Source organism: Carassius gibelio, chromosome B9 (genome assembly GCF_023724105.1).
Source record: "Carassius gibelio isolate Cgi1373 ecotype wild population from Czech Republic chromosome B9, carGib1.2-hapl.c, whole genome shotgun sequence".
Taxonomy (NCBI): Eukaryota; Metazoa; Chordata; class Actinopteri; order Cypriniformes; family Cyprinidae; genus Carassius; species Carassius gibelio.
This window is the reverse complement of record NC_068404.1, coordinates 23,655,600-23,670,302: the sequence shown is the minus strand read 5'-3', so window position 1 is coordinate 23,670,302 and position 14,703 is coordinate 23,655,600. Positions and strand designations below refer to the sequence as shown.

At 34.9% G+C, this 14,703-nt stretch overlaps 1 protein-coding gene across 11 annotated transcripts in view; it reads right to left on the bottom strand.

Moving 5' to 3' along the window:
- pcbp3 (poly(rC) binding protein 3) overlaps nt 1-14,703 on the bottom strand; it is a 60,858-nt gene that overhangs the window by 5,353 nt on the left and 40,802 nt on the right. For 3 of the 11 annotated variants that reach the window (XM_052565225.1, XM_052565228.1, XM_052565226.1), the window contains 11 exons: nt 10,620-10,786; nt 10,315-10,338; nt 10,160-10,192; nt 9,817-9,933; nt 9,508-9,639; nt 8,979-9,107; nt 6,201-6,344; nt 4,498-4,539; nt 2,686-2,764; nt 1,430-1,482; nt 210-379 (listed from right to left, as the gene is read on the bottom strand). In XM_052565225.1, the coding sequence (XP_052421185.1) occupies nt 210-379; nt 1,430-1,482; nt 2,686-2,764; nt 4,498-4,539; nt 6,201-6,344; nt 8,979-9,107; nt 9,508-9,639; nt 9,817-9,933; nt 10,160-10,192; nt 10,315-10,338; nt 10,620-10,694 (998 nt within the window). In that variant the 5' untranslated portion in view covers nt 10,695-10,786. The remainder of the gene's footprint in view (nt 1-209; nt 380-1,429; nt 1,483-2,685; nt 2,765-4,497; nt 4,540-6,200; nt 6,345-8,978; nt 9,108-9,507; nt 9,640-9,816; nt 9,934-10,159; nt 10,193-10,314; nt 10,339-10,619; nt 10,787-14,703) is intronic. The other 8 variants (XR_008155142.1, XR_008155141.1, XM_052565227.1 and 5 more) reach the window with 4 other exon arrangements.

Here is a 14,703-nt window from a genome sequence, read left to right as displayed (position 1 = left end):
CAAGACTCCACATCACACACAAGAACAGATTTAAAGGGCCTGTGGCTAATTATCACGGATTCCCCAAATACACTGCTCTGTACACAGTGTGAATATCCTATGTGAGCTGCTTTTTAGAAACTGTGTCAAGTTCGAACATCATAAATATGTTATGTTACTGCAGTTTGGAAGAAATTGGAAACCCTTTTGTGAAACGTTGACGGGCTCACCTTGCGTTGATGAGGTACTGGGCAAGGCTGATGTTGGCGGGGGTTCCTGTAATGGTGATCTGGCGCTCTGATGACCCTTCCATGGCATTAGCTATTTTGATCTGCGCTCCAGACATCTGACGGATCTCGTTGATTTTGGTTCCCTGGCGCCCGATAATGCAGCCTATTAGCTGGGAAGAAAGCGGAAAGGTTATTAAAGGACTGTCAAATAGGAAACACAGTTTGTGCTACAGAAAGTATGCTTCTTTTTCTAGTATCTGCAATGGAATAGTTTTGCGACAGTATACTAAACCACGTCAAAATGCTAATTTTTATCATTAATTGTTTTATCATTTGGGAGCATGGATTCAAAGAAGAATCAAATAAGATCCCACTGGATAAACTAAAGAAGGAAACTTGAAACATTGAATCGAGTCACACTTACACTACTGTTGAAAAAAAAAAACGATATTTCTATTCAGCATGGTTACTTGCATTAAAGGTGCTGTATGTAGGATTTACACCGAGTGGTTGAACAAGGTATTGCAGTCCAAATTAAAAATTTTGGAGAGGGTTTTTTCCACCTGGCCCCTCCTTCTCAGACTTGACGCACACGCAGGTTGCCAGATTGACAACACCAATAGGAACAAACGCACTTGACAATGAATTAAATGAAATACGCTGTGTTTCTGGCAACTGGCAACCTGGGGTGCCGAAACACAATTGGGTAAACTGTCAATGGGCGGGTTTCACAAACCAAAACAAAAACTGTCATTCCGGCCCAGAACGCAGATTTCCAAAGGAGAATAACTGACTGTAGCATTGTTTTTCAGATAAAACTCAGCATGTTTCTTAAATCTGTAAACATATTATGATACTTTATGCTTTAGTAGAGTCAAAAACTTACATACAGCACCTTTAAATTGTTAAAAAATGTTGGTAAAGACTTTTACATTTTTACAATCTATCAATGAATAAATGGTGTTCTTTTGAACTTTCTATTCATCCGAGAATCCTGAAAAAAAAAAGTATTACAGTTTCCACAAAAATATTAAGAACCGCAACTGTTTGTAATTGGTAATAATAAGAAACATTTCTAGACCAATGTTCTTGAAAGACCCTGACCTGAACTGTACAACAGACATTTATTCTCAAATAAACTGAAATCTATTTCTGTCATCAGTTAGAATTTGCTGACAAGGGACTGGGAGTCAAAACGGAGCATCAATCATTATACTCACATCATTGGGAATGGTGAGTTCATGAGTACTGGCCGGGAGACTGGCATCCAGACCTGGATCAGAGAGCAGAGGGAAGCTCGAGAGACAGCCTAGGACAAACAGCACTGCACACACACGCTGGAAAGTGTCAACACTCAGTGTGAGCTTAAGAAGACTTTGGCCTTAATGGACCAGGTGCAGAGTGCCAGGGACTCTTAGTCCTCATGAGGCTTTTATATGGAGGCCTTTTTTCACCTTAAACTAACATAAATATCTCTAACGGTTCACACATCTTTTCTTCTGTCAAGCCAAACTTCCCTACAATATATACTTGGTCTAACAAAAACAAATACTAGATATGTTTGATATATGTGTGAATAGCAAAACATGTTCTGCTCTCCACATGGCATTGGGTTTGCCCTTAGTAATAGCTTTAATCTGAGCTTGAACAAGGCAAAGTTTTTATCAAGATGAATACGTAATGAGATGTGTTGTGGTCTGTTAAATCTAAACACTGATATGCTGCTCTTATGCCAGATTCTGAAGGGCAGGAAAGAACACATTTTGTGCCATTGATAATTCTTTTAAAGCATAAAATTCTACACCATTAGTCCCCTGTACGTGACAATGTTGCATAAGCAGGAAAACCTCTCTATCTTTTATCCCAGGTCTTAGCAGTAGAAGATTAGGTGCTTCAAAAAAAATAAAATAATAATAAACAAGGTAAGTTTTAACAGAAATTGAACCTGAGGTTCAAAAAAGTATAAAATAAATAAGAAAGAAATAATGGGTAGGATGAATGAAAAAAAATAATGGATATATTGTTTAATAAAAAAAATAATTAAACCACTTGAAACTAACAAATAATATAAAAATGCAATAAATAAATAAATCAATCAATCAAATAAAACACTTAAAATAAATAAAACTAAAATAAACAAATAAGATCAAAACCCCTAACAAATAAAGTAAAACAAACAACAACTACAAAAAAAATATATATATAACAAATAAAATAAAGAACTAATAAAAAAGATAAAACACTTACAAATTAGAAAACACTAACAAATACAACAAAATAAAATGCAGTAACTTTTTTTAAAGAAACAACACAAAAATCTCAAATAAAAATAAAATCCACAAAGTTAAGAGCAACCACCACGGGCATGTCATGATGCTTTACATTGAACGAGAAGGAAAGAAAGAGAGAAAGACGAAGAGAGCGTCTCTACAGGTACAAAGAGAAGGAAACTTCGAAAGGGCTCGTGGGTACGTACCAGGGAAAGCAGGGGTGGTCTGTCCAAGGGGGGTAAAGGGGGTTTGCTGCATAGCCAACTGGTGGAGCTTGGTCAACTGCTGAGGGTTTGGAGGGACAGTAGAGCTAAGAGGTTATTGTTATAAGACAGGTCACACCAAGAAATCAAGAAACTAAACTAGAACAAAGAGACAAAGAGGATAAGAAGCCATGACACACTGTGGTGGAAGAAGAGCAAAAGAGATAGCTGAAGTGATAGAAACTTTAGTAGGACTTGGCCTGACTTGGTGGGTTAATCTTATCTGATTGCTAAATGATCTGTGATGAGCTCTGTCTTGGGAAAAAATATTAGATATTAGCATTTTAAGATTAAAGGGAAGTGTAGTTTATGATTTTTTTGTAACCCGAGTGGCTGAAAAGAGTCTAAACGCATTAGAAGGTGGCGTTGAACCACGAGTGAACCGTTATCCATCAGAGATATGAACATGTACTGTAATTGCGTGGGTAACCTTCAGAGGACACGCAAGCCTAGTCTTTGAACCACAGCAGACATGAACAGAGTGTCGGTGTGTACACCATCTACATCGGAGTTTAAAGCAGGTTGAAAGGGATGTCCAACCTTGACTTGAGTTATTGCAGTGTCAGCAGAAGCGTCTCTAAGCATCAATCACTGCCAATCCTAAATGACAAGAACTAACACAGGACATCTCTCCTTCTCTCTGAAAGATATTCATTCAGATCATCGGTGAGGAAAACAGCTCTCAGGATTAAAGAAGCATCTGGATCGTGAGCGTGCTTCCATTTTCCTTTTTTATTTTACTTTTCTCTTCTGTAAAGCATATTTATTGTGTTCATTTGTGCTTTATAAATCAATTAATTAAATTAAACTTTGATCAAGTCTGTGGTTCTCAAACTGTGTGATGCATAGTTTTGATGTTGTGTTGGAGTCTTCAAACAGTACTTTTATTTTTCCACATTTGCCTTCTCATTTTCCATTTTGTATACACTTCTGGTCACAAGTTAGGGGTCGGAAAGATTTTTTATGTTTTTGAAACAAGTCCCTAATGCTGAAGAAGGCTGCAATATAATTACATTTTAAAATAACTTTATTAATATATTTTATTCCTGTGATGCGAACTTGGATTTTCAGCAGCCTTTACTCCAGTCTTCACTATCATATGATCCTTTAAAATATGAATAATAATAATTGTTGATCTGCTGCTCAATAAACATTTCTTCTTATTATCAATGTTGAGGACTGCTAAAGTTTGCTGCTAAATTGTTTTGCTTTATTTGCAATTAAAATTATTATTAATTTGTAATTATATATATATATATATATATATATATATATATATATATATATATAAAATATTAAAAATATAAATTTTGAATAACTGCATACTGAATAAAAGTATTCATTTCTTAAAATCTTACTAAGTTTTGAAGTTTAGTGTACACTTTTAATGCAGTTTTTTGCATGTAAAACTTATGCAACTGTAGTGAAAATTGTTTGAAAATTCTAATTAGATCTAATTTAATGGAGATTTTGCTTGACACTAATCAAAGATGACACGTCTCATATGTAATTCTATGTGGACTATTTAGAAAATGACAAACACTGTCATTTCCTCCAACAGGCCAAGTCCTTAGAAGTTTGGTCTACATTTCGGAGGGCTGAGGTTGAGAGCATTTTCAGATCAAAATTACACATCAGAAACGTCATATTAATATTACAGCTTAATATTAATAGAGAGGTCCACGCTGAAAACTACAGAGCCATGCAGACTGCTGACGGTGCTGGGGGGAAGAGGGTGGATGGCTGGGGACTCACATCTGGGTGTGGAATGGCATATTGTCCCTGAATTGTGTAGGCCTGTGAAGACAGAGAGAGAAAAAAAGAAAAGAAATATGGAATCAACATCTTTGCAAGGCTGCAGGGCCCATTAAACACAGGAACTAACTGATTCATAACCACTAAAGGATCTATTAATATTTTACATTTGGTTTCAAAAGCTGAGTTTTCTTTCATATTTGATGTGAATATTTTTTATGACTAGTTATACAGTAATAATATTCAGCGCTTTAAATAATTGAGGCTATTCTACACAAATTTACAACACTCCTGGCTTATCATATCTGTGGGTCTGTTCAGGTGCACACTATGCTTAAAATATATTTCATACTGTCTTCAAATAACAAACACGTTCCTTGGGTAGGTAGATATACCTGACAATAAAAGCTAATCTATTTCGAAATATACATCATCCTTCAAGTTTTCTACAGTACGTACAAATCTGAACCTCTTTTAATGTAGTATCATATTTTAAAAAATAAGAGCTAAAGGAAAATCAACTTGAAGTGTCACACTGATACTAGTGTTGTATTTCATGTAAAAAGCCATGATGTGCCATCTATGGTTATGTAAGATGAAGTGTCTGTGGATGGGTTTCGTTAAAAAGATGCAGAGAGCTTTGTTAAAGGATATTATTACTCATCATCAAAGGAATGTTAGATTAGTTGCAAAAAAATTACAAACATATTGTATTTTGTGTTGGTTAGCAAATGAGTGGGGATGACTTTGAAAACCATGTTTGATCGCATATCCCTTCAATATTTATAACTTGACATATTGGAATCTCAAATTAATTCAAATCCAGGTCGACAAACTCCATCGAGACTTTCTTACACACATCCTGTGATGTTACACTCCAAGCTTTGGAAATATTAAAAGGATATGATATTTGCTCTGAGAGGGAGGAGTTTCTTTTGCAATAAGAGTGAACAACATCAGTGGAGAATTCAGATGCACTCAAAGCAGCCGAAACGCAATCATTGGCATGTGAAAGGTGAGGAATGCAATTTTGTATTTTTCAGTGTTGAAATATAATCTTTCTATCCCAGTCTGATATTCAAAGTCTTCTAAGGTTTCTGAAGGTTGATTTCCTGAAGAGAATAATTACATTTGAAACATAACTCTGTTTGAAAGTGCAGCAAAAGTGTAAGTGAAGAAAAATAAGAACATTGATATGATTAGATTTGTCCTTTGACCTTCGCACAGAATTAAGTCAGCTGCATGAATTTGTGTAGAGTTTTTCACTCCTTATAAATATGCACCTCATCTCAAATGCTTTCATGCTTTCTCTTTTTACAGTAACTTGTAATGGGGCAAAATATGAAAATGAAATGAAATCGAAGCACCCGAGTTCAAAAATGTACATAACTGAACACAAATGCCTGTAATAACTTGCAAAGTGAATGTAAAGTGAACCAAAGTTTTCTAAAACCTCTTAGAATACATTAGCGCAGCAGAAAGACCAAAACATAAAAAGTATGCATGCTTTTAATTTCCATCTCTGCTTAAAATTGACTTTTTGGATGGCAGTAGAAGGGAGACTCTCCTTATTGAGTCCCGATCTGAACTCTTATTGACAATCTAAAGCTCCTCTCTCTCTCTCTCTCTCTGCAGGCATTTCCCTAGTTAGGATGGTGTGACAGCATGCAAGTGAGAAGGTGAGAAAACCTGAGTGAACTAACAGGCAGTGGCTGGTGCTGCAGTAAAAGGCTGAGGTTGGCTGCGGACGCCGCCAGCGGGTCGGCTCTTACCTGGCCACCTGAAAAAATGACGGGGGTGGAGGCGGGCTTTGGACGGTAGGGAATGGTGGCACCTTTCGGTGGGGACTAGGAGAGGGGAAGAGGTAAGAGGCAGAAACAGCGTTAGACCAGGAGACAGGTGTAGACAGGTGTGCGTGGTGGAGTGTTTCTGTGGTGAAGTTGTACAAAAGTCAGGCAGGAGCACAGATGTCGTGAAACCCCAGCCCTTGAAGATTTTTATTCTCTAGGCTGTGTGTTGTGAAACTCAAATGGTCTACTCCAGAAAAAAAAAATCCACAAACCAGGAACAAAGTGGGGAAAATTCAAGCTAAAAATATCAAGGTGGTGCATCAAAAAGTCAACAGAGAAGGGCCTCGAATTGACTTCAAACAATAAAGTACACCATTGTTTAAAAGCTAGAGGTTAGTAAGGATTTTTAATGTTTTGAAAAATGTTCATATAAAAACAGTTATATTGTGAAATATTATTATAATTTAAAATAACTGTTTTCTATTTGGATATATTTTAAAATTCAATTGATTCCTATGCTAGCAAAGCTGAGTTTTCAGCATCAATACTCGAGTCTTCAGTGTCATATGATCCTCCAGAAATCATTCTAGTGTGTTGTAACTGATGCTACAGAAACATTTATTAATGTTGAAAACAAGTTGAAGGGTTAAACTTATTTTTTATTTTTATTTTTATTTTTTTGGTTTGTGGAAAAGTTTATTTTTAATTTTTTTGCATTATTCTTAGAAATAAAGTTAAATATAAAATGATATGATATAATAGAAAAAAAGAAATAAAATAGAAATAAAAGAGTTTAAATAAAATATATTTGGAAGTACATAATTTCATAATTATAAATGTCTTCGCTGTCACTTTTGACCAATTTACGGCAATCTTGAATAATAAACATATGTATTTGGTTAAAAAAATAAATAATAATAAAATAAACAAACTGACCCCAAATTTTAAACAGTGTATATACCTTATTTTAGAAGTCATTTTTTAATTAATTCTGAATTCAAAACAGTAATAACACAATAAAGGTGTTGAACAGTCATATGCCATGATTATATCACTTCATCACATTGCATGTTTAATTATAATTATTAATAATTGCATGTTTATTTAAGTCTGAATCAGGTCCAATTAAATAAAAGAGTCGAGAAAGAGAATTTTGCTTTCATTTTCCACACTGGAAATAAAAATGGCTTTGCTCGAAAGGGAACACCACCAACTGAAAGTTTTAGTTTGCAGTTTCATATGTTAAAGGGAGTATCTGATCACACTGGAAAGGTCCAATAAAGCAGAATGCATTTTGGGAACAATACTAAGTGAATTGTTCTGCGCATCTGCAAATGTTAAAAAATAGTTCTAAAACTTCAGCTCCACACAAAGGAAGAGACAGTGCCTGTTGTAAAGTCCCAGGCGATCTGATTACTTTAGAAATATATCTGTGGCTGTACAAGCCAAGAATGAAAAGCATTTAATAATGCCCAATCAGAGCACAATTCATCAATCAGCCCTACACGTCACTGGTGGATAAGAATAACATTTAAATCAATAAACTGAGAGAAGTCGCAAGCAAGCCAACGGAAGCGGTGTGTTTCATTTATCACAAGTAAAACAATGTAGTCTCTCTTTGGCAGGGTGGCTGTAATGGAGTGTGGCTGTGTGTACGATTGTGCTTCCATCCCATTGTTATTGTCATAAAGAATGGATTTCACCCAAAACAATAATCATCATTACTCAGCATCGTGGAGTTCCAAAACAGACTTACTTACAGACACAAAAGGAAGACGTTGTACTGTATGTACTGATAGCTCTGTTCTCAACAGTTACAATGAATGGGGAATACAACTTTTCAGCTTTAAAAAGAGGCAAAGCCATCATTTTTGTATCATAAAAATATTATAAACACGATTTATGCACCATATCCAAAACTTCTGAAGCCAATAAGTGAACTTGATCAGCTTATTCATTGAAAAGATCTAAATGTACAGAATAATTTGTTCATTTTCCTCTATATTTTGATGTACATCAAAGAGAAACCGATTAATAAAAAATAAATAAATGTTGTGTGGTTCTATCTTGGTTCTATCCATTGGTTGTTGATTGGATGAAGACGGGTCACATGATGCATAAAACACATGCATGGATGAACAGTTCACACTAAGATCAATAAAATGCATTTAGAAAACAGATACAAAAATATTTAAGCATACTTTTCAGATATATGTATTTGAATTGCATATAAAATTACCATCCAGTAGGAATGCAGTTTTAAAATAATGTAATACCATTAAACAACATGTTTTAAATACACAATAACCAGGTTTATCAATCATCAAAAAAATCGTATTACTTTCAATCTCATACATTTTAACTAACTGAATACGGCTTGTTCCTCAGCTAGCCATATTTGAACTGTTCATACCTTTTTTAACTGAATACGTTTAATTTTTACAGTGAACTAATTTATGCTAAGCAATCTAAATGAATGCATTCTGACTGAAATATGATTATTTAAATACAATTACATAAATAGTTAATAACTTAAACCATGCCATGATTTATTTAGAGTGCAATAATTCTCTTACATGTTTTATATATATATATGAATGACGAATATGTATCACAAGATTATTAGTTTACTTGTTAAAATGGTGTTATCCAAATGAATAGCAATTTTATATGCACTGTACAATACTGTACCTCCAGCATGACCACACATATCTGTTTGACACACTGGATGATGGCTTCCGGGGTGCCGGAGATTGTCACCGCGCGCTCTGTGGAGTTCGGCAGCATGTCTCCTGCTACCTGCACCTGAGCTCCTGTGGACTGGAGAGAAAAAGAAAAAGAAAAAACACCAGGTTATGATTCCGAGCATCCGCTGCTGATGATGGTGTGATCTGCTCTGAGACCGCACTGCTCTCAGGGGAACGCTGTCCCAAATGTTGCCATCTGCATGCAAGCATATGTTTCCGTCGAAGTCGTTTAAAAGTAAAGAACGAAATCAGCAATGTCGTGATTTCCATACAACAGGGGCCTTCAACCTTTTTTAGATAAAGCAACCCTTGGTGGAAAGGTTACACTGATGTGTCCGGTGAGATGTTAATACATTTACATGATCTGTATATATTTGTGAGTTTAGTGGCTTTGCCAAGTTCATAAGCCAGTAAAAGAGATCTGACAGTCCATGATCAGAAAATAAGACTTACAGTAGGGTAAAGTTTCATACCTCTCTCATTTCTTTGATTTTTGAGCCTCCTTTGCCGATGAGGGAGCCGCATTGACTGGCGGGCACCACGAGGCGCAAAGTGACAGGGGGCTTACTGGTGGCTGGGCTGTTGCTCATGGAGTTAATTATATCCTGAAGAAATGTCAGAAATTAATAATGTAGATAATAGATACCTAATACAACTTTAATGTGGCAGAAAACACAGAAACATACAGCACCATTACCGTTAACATCAAAACATTTATGAACAGTTTTGTCAAAGTGGTTTATGTTAAGCGAGATTTTCCTATACTGTATTCAGGACAGCACCTCTTCAAACTTGTATGCGATCATAGCGAAGGCCTTAAAGATGGCATCTGTGGGTCCAGTGATGGTGACGATCCTCTCAGGGCAGTTTCCTTCCGAGATGTTGATGCGAGCGCCGCTCTGTAGGATGCCGAAAGTCAAGTTAACCCTCATATTCTTGGTCTGCTTTTTTAATTGCTCAAAAACACACTTAAATGTGCAATTTTAATCTCGCTCATTTTGAAAAAGGGTAATAAGTTCATTTCAAATGACTACTACTATTTCTTACACAAACAACACTGAGGTCAGTGTGATTAAAGAAAGTGAAATCTCAACAGAACAAGATAATTTTGGATAAAACAAATACCTCTTCACGCATCTTCTTCACAGTTTCCCCTTTCTGTAGCAAAAAGAAGAGTGGAGAATTTGATTTAGTGCTTAAAAAAACATATACTGTATGTATATATACAGTATAAATACATACATACATACATATATATATATAGTCAGTTTTTAGCATACCTTTCCAATGATGCTTCCAACTTCCTGCAAAAAAAATTAAAAAATAAAAATACAAAGTAAGCATTTTGCCCATTCACAATTGTATATGAACAAATTTCCTCATGAAAATGGCTACGTTTTATATTCATTCCTTGTTTACTGAGATCTAATGAGTCTAAAAGGTCACTGGTACTGACAACCCCTGGTTCACCTTGGCCTGAAACAGTGGGTCAGGAGAGGACAGATCCCTGAGGCACACAGCAGTGACATCACAAGCCCACCCCCCCATCCACCTCCCTCTGTACTGCTCTGCGGGCTCAACTTACCTTGCCGTGCATGAGAAGCCGGATGGTCAGGGTCACATTCAGCCCGCCCTCTGACTGGACTTTGTTGGGTTCCATACTAGGAGTGGAGGTGAAGCAGGAATATGGTCACGTGACAGGAAATCCCCAGGAGTAGGACGAGAAAGATGGTACAGCAGCCAACCAGTCACCTGCAGGGGGGGATGGGATAATCACAGACAAGAGTCATGAAGAGCCCATAGACTTCCAAATGAGAAACCAAGAGGGTCGCAGAATGCTTGGCTCTGCTCAGGAACGAAAGCTCAGAATTAAAACAACGCTGTAACATAAAGAATGCTTAAAGAAAACCATTCTTTGTGTTACAGAATGCCTTTTGTAACATAAATGTCTTCTTTACTGTCACTTTTGATCAATTCGATGCATTCTTGCAAAATAAAAGTATTTATTATGATGTATTATTAAAATAAATAAAATTGAATGCAAATAACACACTTTGAAAAGAAAGCATGCAGTGTTTGTAAAGATTGAACATAACTCCCTAGTCTCATGTTAACATGTATTTTAAGTTTTGTGGCCATACATTTTAGTGTGTTTTATTAACTGGCGAATTTTCATAATCAACATTATGCTGTTAGTATGGACATTAGTAGAATGGATGTTAGTATTGTATTGAATGTGAAACATTCTTTTAACTCTACACTGCAAACGTAATTAATAGCCTTTTGAATTCATAGTTTGAACACAAGAGGGAGCAATTTACAAGTAATTAAAGTCAACTTAATATACTATTCATTGCCAGGCAGTAACCTCAAAATATTTTCATAATCTATAAGCTGCTGCGATCATTCGGCTTGCTGCACTGCTGAGCCAAATATTCCATGGGCTATAATGTGAGCGTAAGAAAATGCATGTCTTACAAAAGCGACATCCCAACCAAAGTGATCTCAGTTAATTACTAATTAATAATAAATCAATAAAAATAAATGCATTAGAAATCTAGACTTTACACCATCAATGTCCCAGTGCTTAAAAAGGCTCTCAACACAAACACACGATGACAATATTACAAGTAGGCAAAGATAGAATCTGCATAAAATTTACCCAAATAAATATAATTCTACACATTTGGGTCCTAATTAATTCAGTGCTAGTTATCAAAGTTATGAAACAAAATTGAAACAACAAACATAAAACCCAAATCTCAAATAATTTAATTAAAAAATTTCAATTAAACATTTTATTAAAAACGCATCATTGAGGATCATTTAGTTGCGCTTTCAGCCAGAAGCATCAAGTCCATTCAATTCTGTGTGAAACTGCAGCTTTCTATGGGTTTACCATAAACAAGGTCATATAAAACAACTTATTTTCCATTTTGTGTAAAAATTCATATTATTCAGCTTAATCGAATCTGTATGTTCTGTCTCTCTGATCCCTCTGATGATTTCTCATGCTCAGCCGTATAATGAGAATCTGTCTGTGCTCTGATGAGAGGCCGAATCCTAACTCCTCAGCACAGCTTCAGACCTGTCCCTTTTTTCGGTGATTTACACCGTCATGTGGGTCTGGGGATCAACAACGATTGAGAGATTGAAACATTAAGCCGCTCCAGTACAGCTGCCAGACCTTCAAATGAAGCGCAGGATGAAGACAGAGCAAAACGTGAAGTATGGTGACAATTAAAAAAGCATATTGTAAGAGAAAGAGTGTACGCGCTCAAGGAAGAGATGTGCGGAGCTAAGTTTTAAGCATAAATTGTCAGGTTATGTGTAAGAGATGCATAGAAAAAACAGAGGAAGGATAAGAAGAGATTCACATGGGTATATGAGATGAGCTGCCAGCTGTCCGCAAATCTCCTGCTTAGCACAGATTGCATAAAAAATCTAATCTGAGCTAAGAGCACACAGAAGCAGCAAAACAAATGGACACAAGTGAACCGGCTTGGACTCCTACAAACAAGAGCGCTCCATTTTATCAAGCCCCAGTCCTGGGAAAACTTAGAAAAAAGAAAAGGAACAAAAAAATAAAAAAAACACAAAAAGTGTGCTTAACTGTACTCAAAGTGAAAGTACTTGCACATAATATAATACTTATGTAATAAAAACAAACTGTATTTAAAGTTTCTAAAGAGAATAAACTTTAAAAGTTTATGAAAACTTGCACATTGTCATAATCCACATGGTAATAACATCAAATTTAAACTTTTACTCCGAAGTACATTTTCGATCATTGTGTTAATATTTTATAATGTTTTAAAGTGCTCTTATTGTGATGTATTGACTAACATACTAAAGCACATGTAACATTGATGATAAGTTTAAATGTAGCATGTTATTTCATATTTCATTTAAAGTTATATATTTTAAATCTACTAAACTGCAGCATACAAATACATAAACACAAATGGATTTAAAGAAATGTCATAAAAGTTTCAATTGAATTGGCATTAAAGAAGCGTTATTTTTGTATCACTAACAACTGTTATAGTTTTTATTTTTTATATTTTAATTTTAGTTCATTTTAGTTTTAATTTCAGTTAAAATTACATTTATATTTATATTTATTTTCGATTTCACTTTTAGTTTTAGCTATTACAGTACATCAAGTTAAACTAAATGAAAATGAGACCTTGGCAATTATCTGAAATCTAAAAAAATTAATTTAAGCATATATTTATTTTGTATTCATTGTTTTATTATTTTAAGTAACTAATTTTTTGTTGTTTTAGTTAACTATAATAACCCTGCCTTTTTGTTAAGTCAGTACCCCATTTCAAAGAAAATAAAACTTATGACATTACATATGAATTTTTGCACATAAACTGATTCCCACTTATAAGCTACTACTAAATATTGTAGAAACTTAATTTTCTGTAAAGTTGCTTTGCAATGATTTGTATTGTAAAAAGAGCTATACAAATAAACTTGAATATGAATACTTAGGTCCTACATACGTGGGTCACTCTTAAGTTCAACTAATTTGATATAAATTTGACCTACCATACATTTTCATTTAATTGAATTTACATGCAACTGAGTCTCCTAAAATATTTAATTCAGTTCACATTTAAGTATATCCTTTAAAATTATATTATTTCTGTAATAAGTACTGTTTTTTTCAAAAGTATGCTCATATAAAGCTCTTTTTTTGGGAAATTAAAAGAACTCTGGTCTTATTCAGAGAACCGATGTAGCAATTCACTCTAAGAAAAAATGAAAAGAGAGAGAGAATACAATTACATTGAAAATTGGGTTGCATACAAAACTTGATGCTTTATTCTTCGATGACATTAGAAGTACCTGATTTTGTTCGAGTTAATTTGTTGCTGGATGTAGATATCATTGTGTGTAAGGAACGGGATTAAAAGGAGTGACAACTGTATTTATCTGCTTGGTGACGGAGAGCATACAATCCTCCACACTTCTCCTCATGACTCAGTGTAGTGTTTCATCCACCTCAGATGACTTGAATCTCAAATGCCTTCAAGTTCAACCCCACATGAAATCTTATCTAATTAAATCAGCCTGTAAGACAACAAACAGCACAGAGGCTGAGGGCGAAGCGCGAACTCCTTGTGGCAACTTTACAAATACACCAAATTTGGATTGAGGAAAGGCAATCTTATCGTTTATGTGATGCTAATGCTCCATATCTGGTGCTTCAGTGAAAAGCTGCATGAATAACATGAATGTTATTACTTAGATGATCATGTTTAGTGAACCGTTAAGAATGCCTGAAGGACTACATCTTTAAAGTGCTCCTTTCTTTGTATATTTTGAGGTGACATAAAAGAGGCACATGTTATCCTTAAATTCGTATATATATATATATATACACATATATACATACACACACAAGCAATTTTTGTGTGATTTTTCTTGTATGGGTGGGTGTCTGGGTAGAAAATAAAATAATTCACACAAAAATTACTTGTAAGGTTAATTTACAATTAATTACAAAGAAACGCCAACACGTGAATAAGTATTTTCTTGTAAAACATACTCTAAAAATCTTGAATCTTGCAATTTTGAAAAACCTTTTTTACATTGACTACATAGTGAAAATTGTGTTTAGTTGCTAAAAGTGCACAGGGCCCATGCAAAACCCC